Here is a 19,573-nt window from a genome sequence, read left to right as displayed (position 1 = left end):
ATCAACTTTAGGAGACAATCCTGGTGCTTGCTGGACTTTCTTGGGCGCCCTGAAGCCGCCTTCACAACAATTGAACCGGTCTCTTTGAAGTTCTTGATGATCCGATAAATGGTTGATTTAGGTGCAATCTTACTGGCAGCAATATCCTTGCCTGTGAAGCCCTTTTTGTGCAAAGCAATGATGACATGTGTTTCCTTGAAGGTAACCATGATTGACAGAGGAAGAACAATGATTCCAAGTACCACCCTCCTTTTGAAGCTTCCAGTCTGTTATTCGAACTCAATCAGCATGACAGAGTGATCTCCAGCCTTGTCCTCATCAACACTCACACCTGTGTTAACGAGAGAATCACTGACATGATGTCAGCTGGTCCTTTTGTGGCAGGGCTGAAATGCAGTGGAAATGTTTTTTGGGGATTCAGTTCATTTGCATGGCAAAGAGGGACTTTGCAATTAATTGCAATTCATCTGATTGCACTTAAATAACATTCTGGAGTATATGCAAATTGCCATCATACAAACTGAGGCAGTAGACTTTGTGAAAATTAATATTTGTGTCATTCTCAAAACTTTTGGCCACGACTGTAGATCATCTTGCAATTGGTTCAATAACCATCTAACTGACAGGACACAATGTGTGCTTACTGACGGCATCAAATGTAGTTTCCTCAATTTTATGAAAGATGTGCTGCAGGGGTCGATTTTGGTTCCTGTTCTCTGCACTATGTATGTAAATAATATTGGATTGTAAAAAGCTGTAACATTAATCTCTATGCGGATGAAACAGTTGTTTACTCCATTACCCCCTCATTATAGCAGGCCATTCATGACCTTCAATATGATTTTCACTAATTAAAAAATAGCTTACTGATCTTAAACTTAAACTAAATGCTAGTATCTTATTTTCTATGTCTTGTAATACTGACCCTGAGGACCTGCGTGTTAGCAAATTAAAGTGAGCCCAAATTGAGCAAGTTCCCCATTATACGTACTTGGATATATGAATTGATGATAAACTGTCTTTTAAAAAAAAAACATTGAAAAACTGACAAGATGCTGAAATGAAGATTGGTTTCATTTATATGAATAAATCCAGCCTCACTTTGGAAGTAGAAGGAAGATTGTTCAAGCAACATTTCTCCCAGTACTTGATTATAGAAGGTTATCTAACTGGTTTCATGATTTATGGTGGCCGTTGTGCAGGAGGAGTTTGGATGGAAGGGTAGTTAACCGGTTTCATAACTTATGGTGGCCTCTGTGCAGTAGGAATTTGGATCGAAGGGTAGCTAACCGTAGATACCTGCTCGTCGAGCATGTCATTCCAATATGGAGTTGTTCTCCCCTTTGCTGCTATAATAGCCTCCAATCTTCTGGTAATGCTTTCCACTAGATGTTGGAACATTGCTTTCAGGACTTGCTTCCCATTCAGCCAGAAGATCATTAGTGAGGTTTGGTATTGATGTTGGAAGATTAGGCCTAGCTCACAGTAAACATTCCAATTCATCCCAAAGGTGTTCGATGGGGTTGAGGTCAGTGCTCTGTGCAGGCCAGTCAATTTCTTCCACACTGATCTCAACAAACCATTTCTGTATGGACCTTGCTTTGTGCACGGGGGAATTGTGATGCTGAAACAGGAAAGGGCCTTCCCCAAACTGCTGCCAAAGTAGGAAGCACAGAATCCTCTAGAATGTCATTGGTTGCTGTAGCATTAAGATCTCCCTTCACTGGAACTAAGGGGCCTAGCCCGAACCATGAAAAATAGCCCCAGTCCATTATTCGTCCTCCACCAAACTCTACAGTTGGCGCTATGCATGGGGGCAGGTAGAGTTCTCCTGGCATCCGCCAAACCCAGATTCATCTGTCGGACTGTCGGATAGTGAAGCGTGAACAATCACTCCAGAGACCATTTTTCCTCTGCTCCAGAGTCCAATGGTGGTGAGCTTTACACAGCTCCAGCCAACACTTGGCATTGCGCATGGTGATCTTAGGCTTGTGTGCGGCTACTCAGACATGGAAACCCATTTCATGAAGCTCCCAACGAACAGTTTTTGTGCTAAGGTTGCTTCCAGAGGCAGTTTGGAACTCGATAGTGAGTTTTGCAACCGAGGACAGACAATTTTTACGCGCTACATGCTTCAGTACCAGCTGTCCCGTTCTGTGTGCTTGTGTGGCCTATCACTTCACGGCTGAGCCGTTGTTGCTCCTAGACGTTTCCTCCTCACAATAACAGCACTTACATTTAACCGGGGCAGCTCTATGATGGTGCCATATTGAAAGTCACTGAGGTATTCAGTAGTCCATTCTGCTGCCAGTGTTTCTCTGTGGAGATTGAATGGCTGTGTGCTCGATTTCATACACCTGTCAGCAACGAGTGTGGCTGAAATAGCCGAATTCACTAATTTGAAGGGGTGTCCTCATACTTTTGTATACAGTAGTTTACTGCCTAAAATAAGGGTAAAAATACAAGTAAAAAAAAATTCAAATATATCCTGGTCTTTCTTATATCTCTCAGATATATTCAGAACAAACTTCCTTTTGTTTTTTGGGGGCGATTATCTGTTGTTCAATGTTGTGAATCTGTTATTCAATGAGTTTCTATTGGCTAATGGCAGTAATGTCAAATTCAGTGTTTCATCCAATTATTTTTTAATGTATTTTTGATACCTTAAAGGGTCTTAAAATTCAAAATCAAATAGCTAATTAATCCGCGGTAAAATCATCTTAAAACAATTCCATGTGTTAGCTTAGAACCCCACCCACCCCACCCCCGGGCTTAGACTCTAGAGTCTAGATGTTACCTCTTGCATCTAGACGTTCCGCCAGTGGAACCCCGTTCCGCCAGCGGAACCCCTAGCCAACAGCCAACGGCATCGCACGGCGCGAAATACAAAACCAACTAAAATACCACAATTCAATTTTCTCAAACAATCAACTATTTTACACCATTTTAAAGATAAGACTCTTGTTAATCTAACCACAAAAAGGCTTTACAGCGAAAGCAAAACATTAGATTATGTTAGGAGAGTACGTAGACACAAATAATCACACAGCCATTTTCCAAGCAAGCATATATGTCACATAAACCCAAACCACAGCTAAATTTGATGATCTTCATCAGATGACACTCCGAGGACATTATGTTATAGAATACATGCATGTTTTGTTCAATCAAGTTCATATTTATATCAAAAACCAGCTTTTTACATTCGCATGTGATGTTCAGAGCTAGCATACCCACCGAAAACTTCCGGTGAATTTACAAAATTACTCATGATAAACGTTGACAAAATACGCAACAATTATTTTAAGAATTATAGATACAGAACTCCTTTATGCAATCGCTATGTCCGATTTTAAAATAGCTTTTCGGCGAAAGCACATTTTGCAATATTCTGAGTACATAGCTCGGCCATCACGGCTAGCTATTTTGACATCCGCCAACTTCGGGGTCACCTAAACTCAGAATTACTATTAGAAAGATTTGATTACCTTTGCTGTTCTTCGTCAGAATGCACTCCCAGGACTTCTACTTCAACAACAAATGTTGTTTTGGTTCCAAATAATCCATAGTTATATCCAAATGCCTCCGTTTTGTTTGTGCGTTCAGGTCACTATCCAAAGGGTAATGCGCAAACGCATTTCGTGACAAAAAAATTCAAAATATTCCATTACCGTACTTAGAAGCATGTCAAACGCTGTTTAAAATACATTTTTATGCTATTTTTCTCGTAAAATAGCGATAATATTCCAACCGGGCAACGTTGTATTAATTCAAAGAGAGAAAGAAAAAAATGGCGAGTTCTCGTGACCGTGCATCTCCAGTCTCACTGTCCCCAGGCTGACCACTTACAAACTCTGCTCCTATACTTTGCCCAGAGACAGCAGACACCCCATTCCACTTTCTGGTGGCTTTAGAGAGCCAATGGAAGCCTTAGAAAATGTCACGTTACAGCTCAGATGCTGTAATGTCAATAGAGATGCAACAGAAGGACAACAAATTGTCAGACAGGGCACTTCCTGCATGGAATCTTCTCAGGTTTTGGCCTGCCATATGAGTTCTGTTATACTCACAGACACCATTCAAACAGTTTTAGAAACTTTAGAGTGTTTTCTATCCAAATCTACTAATTATATGCATATTCTAGTTTCTGGGCAGGAGTAGTAACCAGATTAAATCGGGTACGTTTTTTATCCGGCCGTGAAAATACTGCCCCCTATCCCAAAGAAGTTAACAGTCATTCATTCAATCACGGGTCTGTACAAGCACTCCACTTCCACTGACTAGAGCATAGATATCCTGTCTTCATGTTTGTTTTTAGAAATGTACCTAATAGAGATATCCTGCCGTCTCCCTCCAGAGCTACGGTTGAACCCTGAGGAGCTGAAGGCTCTATTTGAGTTTGAGGAGCAGTGTGTGGAGGAGTACTTCAGAGAGAAGGAAGACGAGCACCATTCATCCAGTGACCAGAGGATCAAGGTCACATCAGAACGGTAAGACAATCCCACCCAATCACATTGCTCACTGAAAAACACTCCCACCCAATTAAAACATCTGCTGAAGATGGGACAGATGGTTCATTAAATTAAAATGACCATGTCCAAAAGTGTTTTTGAATCTGGTATTTTATAAGTGTGAGGTATTAGTATGTTTGTTCTTGAAGCTCCTGTTCCTTCCTGCAGGGGGAATAGGAATATGTTGTTCTAGGAGCTTGTCTAATATTAAACTTCTGTCTCTCCTTCCTCCCCCCAGGGTGGAGAACATGTCCATGCGTCTGGAGGAGGTGAATGAGAGGGAGAACACCATGAAGGCGTCCCTGCAGACGGTGGACCTTCGCCTGGCTCAGTTGGAAGACATCCACAGCCGCATGATGAACGCCCTAGAGAAGCTGGCTGGGGTCGACCATTCAGAACTTAAACGCTCCCACTCCACACACTCCTCCTACTGCGACCCGTCCTCCCTGCTCCGAGCCAGCTCCATCAACAGCGCTGATGGCTACAGCATGTACCGCTTCCAGATGGACGTGGAGGAGGCTGAGAGGAAAGCCCAGCTTGGCACTGAGAGGCAGGGCAGTGTACGGTCTCGTCTAGGGTCTGAGAGGCAGGGCAGCGTACTGTCTCGTCTAGGGTCTGAGAGGCAGCGCAGCGTACTGTCTCGTCTAGGGTCTGAGAGACAGGGCAGCGCACAGTCTCGTCTAGGGTCTGAAAGACAGGGCAGTGTAAGTAGAACATCCAACCTGTCTGTAGGTCCGGAGAGACAGGGCAGTCTCCCGAAACTGTCTAGCGCATCTACCCTGACTGTAGGCCGGGAGCGACATGGCAGCCTACAAGCCAGGGTTTCCAAGGACTACGGCCTGCCGTTAGACATGGACAGAGCAGACAGGACACGGCCCAGCTCCTATGTGGACATCCTGATCTCCCCATGTGAACAAAGGGCTGAAGGGGAGACAGATGGAGGAGAAACCATGTCTGACATACCTAAAGACAAAGTACCAGACCCCACAGATCCACTGGATTCTGCATTAGCAAAAGCAGGTCTACCAAGAGAGAAGACCAAGCTGGAGAAGTCTAGATCTGTTAAATGCTATCCCAGCAACCCTGTGGATCACTGCATTACCTCTAGAAGCAGGGCTAAGAGCACTATCCTCTACGACCAAACTGCTGCCGATTGCGAGGCCCTCTGGGTTGCAAACTACAATCCTAAACAGGAAGCCTCAGACAGTAGAGATCCTCTGGATACTGCATTAGCTAAAGAAGATCTGCCAAGAGAGAAGTCCAAGCTGGTAGCAACCATGTCCTCCCCATTGGAGAAGTTTATCCATGCTATCCCATACTACCACACCACACCTCCGTTTACCCCTCGATCCACTAGGACCAGGGCTAAAAGCAACATCTCCCCAACCACAGCAGGGGATGAGAGTGAGGCCCTCTGGGCTGCAAACTACAGATCTGTGATAGAGCAGGTGCCCAATGCTCCAGGCCAGTTGCCAGCCTGCTGGGAGTACAAGGTCCACCACAGCCACTTCGGACAACAGCCCAAGGTTTCTGTGGTCAGGCCTCATGGCCAGCTATCTGACACGCAGAGATTCTCTGAACCTGAGCCTGAAAAACAGGAGTCTAACATGGTTCCTCTGATTCCACCAGCTGTAGAGACTGAACTACTTAAACAGCCTTCTGACATGGTTCCACAAGAAGCTTTGCTGGTTCCTCCAGACATTAAGTTGTCCCCTCCTCCGACTGAGCTGGATCCTGAAGAGACTGAGTTGGTTCCACGAGTTATTGCACTGGGTCCTCCAACTATAGCAACATACCTGGTTCTTCCAACCATAAAAACACAACTGGTACCTCCAACCATAGAGAGGGAACTAGTTATTCCAGCTATAAATACTGAACTAGTTATTCCAGCTATTGTTACTGATCTAGGTATTCCAGCTTCAGAGATTGAACAAGTTAGTCCAACCATAGAGACTGGATTAGTTATTCCAACCATAGAGAGTGAACTACTTATTCCAACTATAGAGACTGAACTATTTATTCCAACCATAGACACTGAACTACTTATTCCAACCATAGAGACTGAACTACTTATTCCAACCATAGAGACTGAACTACTTATTCCAACCATAGAGACTGAACTACAAATTCCAAACAAAGAGACTGAACTTCTTATTCCAACCATAGACTAAAATAGTTATTCCAACTGTAGAGACTGAACTACTTATTCTAACCATACCCTGAACTAATTCCTCCAACCATAGAGACTGAACTAGTAATTCCAACCATACACACTGAACTAGTTATCCCAGCTATAGAGACTGAACTAAGTATTTAAACCACAGAGAATTAACTAGTTATTCCAGCTTTAGAGACTGAACTAGTTATTCCAGCTTTAGAGACTGAACTAGTTATTCCAGCTATAGAGACTGAACGAGTTATTCCAGCTATAGAGACTGAACTAGTTATTCCAGCTATAGAGACTGAACTAGTTATTCCAGCTATAGAGACTGAACTAGTTATTCCAGCTATAGAGACTGAACTAGTTATTCCAGCTACAAAGACTGAACTAGTTATTCCAGCTATAGAGACTGAACTAGTTATTCCAGCTACAGAGACTGAACTAGTTATTCCAGCTACAGAGACTGAACTAGTTATTCCAGCTATAGAGACTGAACTAGTTATTCCAGCTATAGAGACTGAACTAGTTATTCTAACCATAGACTGAACTAGTTCCTCCAACCATGGAACTAGTTATTCCAAATAAACAAAACGGAACTAGCTATTTCAACCATAGAGACTGAACAAGTTCCTCCAACCATACAGACTGAAATAGTTATTCCAACCATACAGACTGAAATAGTTATTCCAACCATACAGACTGAAATAGTTATTCCAACTATACAGACCAAACTAGTTATTCCAACAATAGAGACTGAACTAATTATTCCAACAATAGAGACTGAACTAATTATTCCAGACATAGAGCCTGAGCTAGTTATTCCAGCTATACAGACTGAACTAGTTATTTCATGTATTGAGACTGAACGAGTTATTCCAACAATAGAGAGTTAAATAGTTATGCCAAATATACACTGAACTAGTCCATCCAATCACAGAGACTGAACTAGATATTCCAACTATAGCTACAGAACTAGTTATTCTAGCCATAGAGACTAAACTAGTTATTCCAACAATATACACTGAACTAGGTATTCCACCAATATACGCTGAACTAGTTCCTCCAATAGTAAATACTTACATAGTTGTTCCAACCATTAAGACTGAAATAGTTATTGCAATTATGAGGATGGAACCAGTTATAACAACCATAGACTGAACTAGTTATTTCAACAATCTACACAGAACTAGTTCCTCAAACAACAGAGACTGAACTAGTTATTCCAACAATAGAGACTGAAATAGTTATGCCAACCATAGAGACTGAAATAGTTATTCCAACTATAGAGACTTAAATAGTTATTCCAACAATATATATTAAACTAGTTATTCCAACCAAAGACACTGAACTAGTTATTCCAGCTATAGTGACTGAACTACATATTCCATCCAGAGTGATTTAACAAGCTATTCCAACTATAGACTGAATAAGTTGTTTCAACCATTGAGACTGAACTAGTTATTCCAACAATAGAGACTGAAGTATTTATTCCAACTGTAGAGACGGAACTAGTTATTCCTACAATAGAGACTGAATTCGTTTTTCCAGCTATAGAGATTGAATATGTTATTCCAACCATAGACTGAAAAAGTTCCTCCAGCAATAGAGACTGAAGTAGTTATTCCAACCATAGACACTGAGCTAGTTATTCCAACCATAGACACTGAACTAGTTATTCCAACCATAGACACTGGGCTAGTTATTCCAACCATAGACACTGAGCTAGTTATTCCAACCATAGACTCTGAGCTAGTTATTCCAACCATAGACTCTGAGCTAGTTATTCCAACCATAGACTCTGAGCTAGTTATTCCAACCATAGACACTGAGCTAGTTATTCCAACCATAGACACTGAGCTAGTTATTCCAACCATACAGACTGAAATAGTTATTCCAACCATACAGACTGAAATAGTTATTCCAACTATACAGACCAAACTAGTTATTCCAACAATAGAGACTGAACTAATTATTCCAACAATAGAGACTGAACTAATTATTCCAGACATAGAGCCTGAGCTAGTTATTCCAGCTATACAGACTGAACTAGTTATTTCATGTATTGAGACTGAACGAGTTATTCCAACAATAGAGAGTTAAATAGTTATGCCAAATATACACTGAACTAGTCCATCCAATCACAGAGACTGAACTAGATATTCCAACTATAGCTACAGAACTAGTTATTCTAGCCATAGAGACTAAACTAGTTATTCCAACAATATACACTGAACTAGGTATTCCACCAATATACGCTGAACTAGTTCCTCCAATAGTAAATACTTACATAGTTGTTCCAACCATTAAGACTGAAATAGTTATTGCAATTATGAGGATGGAACCAGTTATAACAACCATAGACTGAACTAGTTATTTCAACAATCTACACAGAACTAGTTCCTCAAACAACAGAGACTGAACTAGTTATTCCAACCATAGAGACAAAAAACAGTTTTTCCAGTTATAGTGATTGAACTAGATATTCCAACTATAGAGACTAAACTAGTTATTCCAAAGATAGAGAATGAAATATTTTTTCCAGTCATAGAGATTGATCTAGTTATTCCAGCTGTACAGACTGAACTAGTTATTTCAGCTGAACTACTTATTCCAATCATAGAGACTGAACTAGTTATTTCAGCTGAACTACTTATTCCAATCATAGAGACTGAACTAGTTATTTCAAACATATACTGAACTAGTTCCTCGAACCATAGAGACTGAATATGTTTTTCCAACCAAAGCACTTGAGCAAGTTATTCCAACCTTAGAGACTGAACTAGTTCCTTCAATCATACAGACTGAACTAGTTATTCCAGCTATAGGGTCTGAACTAGTTATTCCAGCTATAGGGTCTGAACTAGTTATTCCAGCTATCGGGTCTGAACTAGTTATTCCAGTTATAGGGTCTGAACTAGTTATTCCAGCTATAGGGGCTGAACTAGTTATTCCCGCTATAGGGACTGAACTAGTTATTCCAGCTATAGGGTCTGAACTAGTTATTCCAGCTATAGGGTCTGAACTAGTTATTCCAGCTATAGGCTCTGAACTAGTTATTCCAGCTATAGGGTCTGAACTAGTTATTCCAGCTATAGGGACTGAACTAGTTCCTTCAATCATACAGACTGAACTAGTTATTCCAGCTATAGGGTCTGAACTAGTTTTCCAACCACATCAACACATCACCAAATACATTGAAATAGTTCCTCCAGCAGGAGATACTGAACTAAATATTGCAACCATAAGACTGAACTAGTTATTCAAATTTTAGAGACATAACCAGTTATTCCAACCATAGAGACTGAAGTAGTTCCTCCAACCATACAGACTGAACTATTCCAACTATGGAGACTGAACTAGTTATTCCAACCACAGAAAATGTAATATTTTTTCCAGTCATAGAGATTGATCTAGTTATTCGAGCTATACAGACTGAACTAGTTATTTCAAACATATACTGAACTAGTTCCTCGAACCATAGAGACTGAATATGTTTTTCCAACCAAAGTTATTCCAACCTTAGAGACTGAACAAGTTCCTTCAATCATACAGACTGAACTACTTATTCCAGCTATAGGGTCTGAACTAGTTATTCCAGCTAAAGGGACTGAACAAGTTCCTTCAATCATACAGACTGAACTAGTTATTCCAGCTATAGGGTCTGAACTATTTATGTCAACAATATACATTGAAATAGTTCCTCCAAAAAGAGACACTGAGCTAATTTTCCAACCATTAAAACTGAACTAGTTATTCCAATTTTAGAGACATAACCAGTTATTCCAACCATAGAGACTGAAAAGTTATTCCAACCATAGAGACTGAAAAGTTATTCCAACCATAGAGACTGAAATAGTTATTCCAACCATAGAGACTGAACTAGCTATACCAGCCATAGAGACTGATCTAGCTATACCAGCTATAGAGACTGATCTAGCTATACCAGCTATAGAGACTGATCTAGCTATACCAGCTATAGAGACTGATCTAGCTATACCAGCTATAGAGACTGATCTAGCTATACCAGCTATAGAGACTGATCTAGCTATACCAGCTATAGAGACTGATCTAGCTATTCCAGCTATAGATATTGAAGTAGTTATTCCAATAATAGTCACTGAATTAGTTATTGCAACAATAGACACTGAAATAGTTCCTCTAACAAAATATACTGATGTAGTTATTCCAACCATTAAAACTGAACTATTTATTCCAATTACAGAGACTGAAACAGTTATTCCAACAATAGATACTGAACTAGTTATTCCAACAATAGAGACTGAACTAGTTCCTCCAACCATTAAGAATGAACTAGTTATTCTAACCAAAGAGACTGAACAAGTTATTCCAGTTATAGAGACTGAAGTATTTAATTCAACCACGGAGACTGAACTAGTTATTCTACTATATAGACTGAACTTGTTCTTCCAACCATAGAGACTGAACTAGTTATTCCACGTATAGAGACTGAATTAGCTATTCCAGAACATATTCCAAATATGGAGACTGAACAAGTTATTCCAAATATGGAGACTGAACAAGTTATTCCAGCTACATAGACTGAACTAGTTATTCCAGCTTTACAGACTGAACTAGTTATTCCAGCTATAGAGACTGAACTAGTTATTCCAACCATAGAGACTGAAAAAGCTATTTCAGCCATAGAGACTGAACTAGTTATTTCAGGCATTTAGACTGAACTAATTATCCCAACCATTGAGACTGAACTAGCTCCTCCAACAATACAGATGGAACTAGTTATTCCAACTATAGAGACTGAAGTAGTTATTCCAAACACAGTGAATGAACTAGTTGTTCCAACCAAAGAGGTTGAACTAGTTATTCCAACAATAGAGACTGAAATAGTTATGCCAACCATAGAGACTGAAATAGTTATTCCAACTATAGAGACTTAAATAGTTATTCCAACAATATATATTAAACTAGTTATTCCAACCAAAGACACTGAACTAGTTATTCCAGCTATAGTGACTGAACTACATATTCCATCCAGAGTGATTTAACAAGCTATTCCAACTATAGACTGAATAAGTTGTTTCAACCATTGAGACTGAACTAGTTATTCCAACAATAGAGACTGAAGTATTTATTCCAACTGTAGAGACGGAACTAGTTATTCCTACAATAGAGACTGAATTCGTTTTTCCAGCTATAGAGATTGAATATGTTATTCCAACCATAGACTGAAAAAGTTCCTCCAGCAATAGAGACTGAAGTAGTTATTCCAACCATAGACTCTGAGCTAGTTATTCCAACCATAGACTCTGAGCTAGTTATTCCAACCATAGACTCTGAGCTAGTTATTCCAACCATAGACTCTGAGCTAGTTATTCCAACCATAGACACTGAGCTAGTTATTCCAACCATAGACACTGAACTAGTTATTCCAACCATAGACACTGAGCTAGTTATTCCAACCATAGACACTGAGCTAGTTATTCCAACCATAGACACTGAGCTAGTTATTCCAACCATAGACACTGAGCTAGTTATTCCAACCATAGACACTGAACTAGTTATTCCAACCATAGACTCTGAGCTAATTATTCCAACCACAGACACTGAGCTAGTTATTCCAACCATAGACACTGAGCTAGTTATTCCAACCATAGACACTGAGCTAGTTATTCCAACCATAGACACTGAGCTAGTTATTCCAACCATAGACACTGAGCTAGTTATTCCAACCATAGACACTGAGCTAGTTATTCCAACCATAGACACTGAACTAGTTATTCCAACCATAGACACTGAGCTAGTTATTCCAACCATAGACACTGAGCTAGTTATTCCAACCATAGACACTGAGCTAGTTATTCCAACCATAGACACTGAGCTAGTTATTCCAACCATAGACACTGAGCTAGTTATTCCAAACAACAGACTGAGCTAGTTATTCCAACCATAGAGACTTTATTTTATTTATTTTTAATTTCACCTTTAGGTAGGCCAGTAGAGAACAAGTTCTCATTTACAACTGTGACCTGGCCAAGATAAAGCAAAGAAGTGCGACACAAACAACAACACATGGGATAAAGAAACGTAGTCAATAACACAATAGAAAAAAATCTATATACAGTGTGTGCAAATGTAGTAAGATTAGGGAGGTAAGGCAATAAATAGGCCATAGTGGTGAAGTAATTACAGTTTAGCAATTAAACATTGGAGTGATAGATGTGCAGAAGATGAATGTGCAAGTAGAGATACTGGAGTGAAAAGGAGCAAAAAATTCAAAATAAAAAAATGACAGTATGGGGATGAGGTAGTTGGATGGGCTATTTACAGATAGGCTATGTACAGGTGCAGCGATCTGTGAGCTGCTCTGACAGCTGGTGCTTAAAGTTAGTGAGGGAGATATAAGTCTCCAGCTTTAGTGATTTTTGCAATTCCTTCCAGTCATTGGCAGCAGATAACTAGAAGGAAAGGCGGCCAATGTAGGAATTGGCTTTGGGGGTGACCAGTGAGATATACCTGCTGGAGCGAGTGCTATGGGTGGATGCTGCTATGGTGACCAGTGAGCTGAGATAAGGTGGGGCATTACCAAGCAAAGACTTATAGATGACCTGGAGCCAGTGGGTTTGTCGAAGAGTAAGAAGCGAGGGCCAGCCAATGAGAGCATGCAGGTCACAGTGGTGGGTAGTATATGGGGCTTTGGTGACAAAACGGATGGCACTGTGATAGACTGCATCCAATTTGCTGAGTAGAGTATTGGAAGCTATTTTGTAAATGACATCGCCGAAGTCAAGGATCGGCAGGATATTCAGTTTTATGAGGGTATGTTTGGCAGCATGAGTGAAGGATGCTTTGTTGCGAAATAGGAAGCCGATTCTAGATTTAATTTTGGATTGGAGATGCTTAATGTGAGTTTGGAAGGAGAGTTTACAGTCTAACCAGACACCTAGGTATTTGTGGTTGTCCACGTGTTCAAAGTCAGAACCGTCCAGCGTAGTGATGCTAGACGGGCGGGCAGCTGCGGGCAGCGATCGGTTGAAGAGCATGCATTTAGTTTTACTTGCATTTAAGAGCAGTTGGAGGCCACGGAAGGAGAGTTGTATGGCATTGAAGCTCGTCTGGAGGTTAATTAACACAGTGTCCAAAAAGAGCCAGATGTATACAGAATGATGTCGTCTGCGTAGAGGTGGATTAGAGAATCAACAGCAGCAAGAGCGACATCATTGATGTATACAGAGAAAAGAGTCGGCCTGAGAATTTAACCCTGTGGCACCCCCATAGAGACTGCCAGAGGTCCGGACAACAGACCCTCCGATTTGACACACTGAACTCTGTATGAGAAGTAGTTGGTGAACCAGGCGAGGCAGTCATTTGAGAAACGAAGGCTGTTGAGTCTGTCGATAAGAATGCGGTGATTGACAGAGTCGGAAGCCTTGGCCAGGTCGATGACTACAGCTGCACAGTATTGTCTCTTATCGATAGCGGTTATGATTTCGTTTAGGACCTTGAGCGTAGCTGAGGTGCACCCATGACCAGCTCGGAAACCAGATTGCATAGCGGAGAAGGTACGCTGGGATTCGAAATGGTCGGTGATCTGTTTGTTAACTTGGCTTTCGAAGACCTTACAAAGGCAGGGTAGGATAGATATAGGTCTGTAGCAGTTTGGGTCTAGAGTGTCTCCCCCTTTGAAGAGGGGGATGACCACGGCAGCTTTCCAATCTTTGGGGATCTCAGACGATACGAAAGAGAGGTTGAACAGGCTAGTAATAGGGGTTGCAACAATTTTGGTGGATAATTTTAGAAAGAGAGGGTCCAGATTGTCTAACCCGGCTGATTTGTAGTGGTCCAGATTTTGCAGCTCTTTCAGAATATCAGCTGTCTGGATTTGGGTGAAGGAGAAATGGGGGAGGTTTGGGCAAGTTGCCAGACAAGACGGGGCTTTACTTAGCAAATACTCATGGATGACCTGGAGCCAGTGGGTTTGGCACCGAATATGAAGTGAGGGCCAGCCCTAGTCCCTCAAACAACAGAGACTGAACGCATTATTCCAACCATAGAGACCAAACTAGTTTAGCCCAACTAGCTATAGTGAATGAACTCCTTACTCCAACCATAGCAATTGAAATATTTATTCTAGCTATACCGACTGAACTAGTTGTTTCAACCATAGACTGAAATAGTTATTCCAAACATAGACTGCATTTGTTATTTCAACCAGTGAGACTGAATTAATTATTCCTATTATAGAGACTTAACTAGTTATTCCTACCAAAGATGTTGAACTAGTTATTACAAAAATAGAGATTGAACTATTTATTCCAACCATTGAGACTGAATTAGGTATTCCAACAATAGAGACAAACTAGTTATTCCAGCTATAGAGATTGAACTAGTTATTACATCCATACAGACTGAGGAGGACCACACCCAGGTCTGGCAGGCTACTGGCCCAGTCAAGGCTACCTGCTGACTGCTGAGAAGAAGAGGATGTTCTCTCACAGGTCTAAGAGCTGGAACGCCAGCGACCAGAAGGGAAGAGCCTGGGATAGAGCATGGAGAAACCAAGAGGCACTAGCAGTGACAGAGACCACTGTGAAATACTCCAGAACCATCCACCACTGAACCACTGCCAAATAGTCCAGAACCACTACAGAACCAGCCACAACTGGACCACTGCCAAACACTCCAAAACCATCCAGCACTGAACCACTATCAAATACTCCAGAACCAGCCACCACTGGACCACTATCAAACACGCCAGAACCATCCACCACTGAACCACTATCAAATACTGCCAAATACTCCAGAACCAGCCACCACTGGATCACTGTCAAGCACACCAGAACCATCCTCCTCTGGACCACTGTCCAATACTCCAGAACTCCTGCTGAACACTTGTAGTCCCGGTGAAATGTAAACTGTCCTACAAAAATAATACTTTTTTCACTAATCAATCTCCCAGAATAAATGATTTTCCCTATATAGTATTGTGGGGATGAAAAAGAAAAACTACATCATTGTAATACCTACGAAATTAGAATAAAATGAATCATCTATTGCCATTTAGTCCACTTCCTTTGTGAAACTGCATTCATATCACCACACTCTGAACTGCTTGCCTTATGACTGGTACTAGCTATCATCTACTACATGAGCATTAAAACACAACCATTTAACTGACTGTTACCTGGGAATATTGTTACCTAACCAGTTAGTCAGACTACTGAAAAGCCTACCCTCACTATGTCTGGGCTCCTAGACCTACCAACCAGCTCCAGACAGGACAGGTGTGGTCTGTGTACCACGAGGCAGATAGCTCACCTTCTCCAGGTTCTGACCTCTGACCGGCAGCATTTGTCATCTGGGCTGAGCAATTCCAGCATTTGGTCATTCAATTGTTTGTATGTCTTGTGGTACCAAGTATAGGCCTATATGTTACAGGCCCCAGGAATATGGCTTGAAATGAATTGACAGGAAAGCATGATCAAGTTTGGATTAACAAAAGACCAGCTGTTACATATAAGCTTCTTCTGCTATGGTATTATGGCAGTCTGGAAACAAACGCTGCCACCAACTGGACTGGGTGAATAAATTGTCTCCAGTCCCACGTCTCGTCATCCTGCTACTCTGTCCTGGAGTCCACAATCTACTACTCCCTTGGATTCCCCTCCGGATCGGCTTACCCTGTCCCAACCCCTCTCGCTCCAGCCTCAACCCACCCGAGCTTCCCCTGGCCTGCACTCCATCTTCCCCCTGTGTTGCAATAAATACCTTGGTTACTTCATCCCAGTTTCCTCGTCTGAGTCTGCTCTTGGGTTCCCCAGTTCCACTCTGCGTAACAGGATATGCATATTCTTGGTACCATTTGAAAGGAAACACTTTGAAGTTTGTGGAAATATGAAATGAATGTAGGATAATATAACACAATAGATCTGGTAAAAGAAAATACAAAGACAAAAACAAACAAACAGACGAAGTTCACACATTTAGCCATGAAGCTGGATGTAATTTAGATGGTTTCCACAAGAGGGCAACAGTGTATGTGCAAAGTTTCAGACTGATAACTTGAAGAATGAGCAAACTACATGACATTTAGTATGAAGTCACCAAGGTGTCCTTCACGATTTTCCCAAATGTACCCAAGTTTCCAAAATTGTTAAATTGATAAATTTTCAAGTTTACACACTGCCAGAAATGTCATACATTATGGATCATTAGCTTCCCTACATACAATGTACTAACAGGAGACCCGACAAGAACGCTGATCCAATGTCTCCAAACACAGAGGTGAAATATTTAAGATAAGGGCCAAGTTAGCAGCCAACACTGATCTAATGTCATAAGTGAACACACCACAAACACAAAGCTGAAAGCTTCAATTCTTGGACAGACCTGTGCTGGCAATGACAGAGGAACATCTGCCAATCTGCCAGAATCTGTTAAGTCAGCCAAGCTGAAGAAGCAGGTACAGCATCTCCTGCTTGTTCAGAGTGAGCGGTCTGTCTACCAGAAGATGGTTGCTGACTGTCAAGACCTGCAGTTGTCTCTGGGGGCCGCTACTGAACCAGCAAGCAAAGACATCAGGATGCATTACAGCTTTGATTTTGCTCAACAAGTAAGCGTAATTCCTCCTTTATACTGATTAAGGACATAGATGGATAGATATACACTCAAAAAAAAAAAATATATATATATATATATATATATATATGGGAGGCAGGCAAATACCTTTCACTGAGCTGTGTAAAGACAGACCGACAGGGGAGAGACAATTAATTGTAATGTATCTTAATGTTCTTTTGTTGTTTGCAGGTGCACTATCCTTCTGACTAGGCAGCCATGTCCCATCTACTTTTTAACTCCTCGCAAGTGTGGCTTGTTTGGTGTCTGCTGTGAAAGTCAACTACTTGATTGATGACGGCATGTCATCAACTACATGCGCCATTTTCTTCACCAACTACGAAGTTGTGGAAACATGTGTGGACCTGAATTGCGACAACTGCAGTGGCCAAAACAAGAACAAGTTTGTGCTCTGGTATTGTGCCTGGTGGACCATGCCACAAGCTGCACCACAGTCTGGCCCTTCACTTCCTGATCACAGGCCACACCAAGTTTGCCCCCGACTGGTGCTTCGGACCTCATCAAGCAGCGCTTCAGAAAGACCAGAGTGAACACTATGTCTGATATTGCTGGTGTTGTGAAGGACGGCACTGTGACAAAGGTCAAAATCCCACAGCTGGTTGGACTGAAGGATGGTACGATGCTGGTGGAATGCTATGGCTGGCAACAGCACCTGACTCTGTACTTCAGGCCACTGCCACAGTTCAAGCAGTACCAGCACTTCAGGTGAATGTCATTTTCCTTGCATTGTATGAGATTATTCTTCTTATCTAAACTTGGGAAGTGAATTTATGTTGTGCAAGGTTGTAATGTCTTTTTTATTTTGTTATTTCCTGTTTTACAGGTTCGATGCTCTGGAGCCTGGTGTTGTTGTCACCAAGGAGCATTCTGACTCAGTCGGGACCAGGTTTCAGCTGCTGCACAACGCTGACATCCTTCCTCCCATAGATGGTCTGCCTGTACAAGCAGCACCTGGACTGGACACAGCTAGACAAACTTATCTTTTTGAGAAGATCAGGAGGTTTTTTGACATAGAGGCTATGGACATCACATGCCCTGCAACAAAGTCAAGGGCAGGACAGAAACAGGCTCTCCGAATATAGATTCCCTTGTTCATGCGTGGTTAGGATGGACAAGTGATCAACACTATCTGCAGTGCCTCTATTCAAATGACTCTCTCCTGCTGCTACTATTTTATGTTTGGAATACTATGTGATAAGTGCATGTGTAACAATATATAAAGAATGTTAATGTACTGGTGTTAAGGCATTTGGGAAGTGGTGTAAAGTACTTCAGTAAAAATACTTCAAAGTACAACTTTAAAGTATTTAAAGTTTCCGGTCACAACTTGCAGACTTGTTTACGTGCTGCTGTGCGTTTTGTTGCCGATCTTACTTTGCTACTTGACTACTTCACGGTTTTTACTTTTTCATTACCGTATATTTTTTGTTTTTCCCTCACTCAACTTTTTTCATTCAACTATTTCACCCCGGAGGTTTTATCTGGACATGGTTCGTCAGGACTTCAAACAGCCGAAGCTAAGTAACATTAACATGATGCCTTCTAATTGCAGTCGTTGTACTTATAATATACAGGAGAACGATCGCCTTACGGCGAGGATAGCTGTGCCGCAAGCCCAGCTTCAGACGCGATCGTTAGGCAAGGGTAATTTCAGTGTAGGAAAGGATGAAACGGCGTCTGTGCCACCAGTAAGTACAGATAGTAACGTTAGTATAAATCCCCTCGCACGGTCCCCGCAGCCGGACATCTTTCTCATGGCTTCTGGAGGGAAACGCTGTAGGAATGCTCAACCGGTGTCGCTTATTCAGCCGACAGAAACTTTCAACCGGTTCTCCCCATTAAGCGAGTCGGAGTCGGAGGCCGAAACTTCTCTGGTCTCTACTCCTCCCGTTGTGGGGTCTGAGACGCCGAAGCCTCCCACCATTAGCTCTGACAAATTGAAAACCCAAGTCATTGGCGACTCCATTACCCGCAGTATTAGACTAAAAACGAATCATCCAGCGATCATACACTGTTTACCAGGGGGCAGGGCTACCGACGTTAAGGCTAATCTAAAGACGGTGCTGGCTAAAGCTAAAACTGGCGAGTGTAGAGAGTATAGAGATATTGTTATCCACGTCGGCACCAACGATGTTAGGATGAAACAGTCAGAGGTCACCAAGCGCAACATAGCTTCAGCGTGTAAATCAGCTAGAAAGATGTGTCGGCATCGATTAATTGTCTCTGGCCCCCTCCCAGTTAGGGGGAGTGATGAGCTCTACAGCAGAGTCTCACAACTCAATCGCTG

General features: G+C 41.6%; 1 protein-coding gene across 1 annotated transcript in view; it reads left to right on the top strand.

The window, feature by feature from the left end:
• The window catches only part of LOC106561862 (transient receptor potential cation channel subfamily M member 1), a 116,193-nt gene extending 109,224 nt beyond the window's left edge, over positions 1–6,969 (top strand). Inside the window, exons 26-27 of the mRNA XM_082956655.1 lie at positions 4,358–4,490; positions 4,750–6,969. Of these exons, the coding sequence (XP_082812781.1) occupies positions 4,358–4,490; positions 4,750–6,682 (2,066 nt within the window). The 3' untranslated portion in view covers positions 6,683–6,969. The remainder of the gene's footprint in view (positions 1–4,357; positions 4,491–4,749) is intronic.
• Positions 6,970–19,573: the final 12,604 nt, after the last annotated feature.

The sequence above is a fragment of the Salmo salar genome, chromosome 10 (genome assembly GCF_965601325.2).
Source record: "Salmo salar chromosome 10, fSalSal1, whole genome shotgun sequence".
Classification (NCBI taxonomy): domain Eukaryota; kingdom Metazoa; phylum Chordata; class Actinopteri; order Salmoniformes; family Salmonidae; genus Salmo; species Salmo salar.
This window is presented reverse-complemented; position numbering and strand designations above follow the sequence as displayed.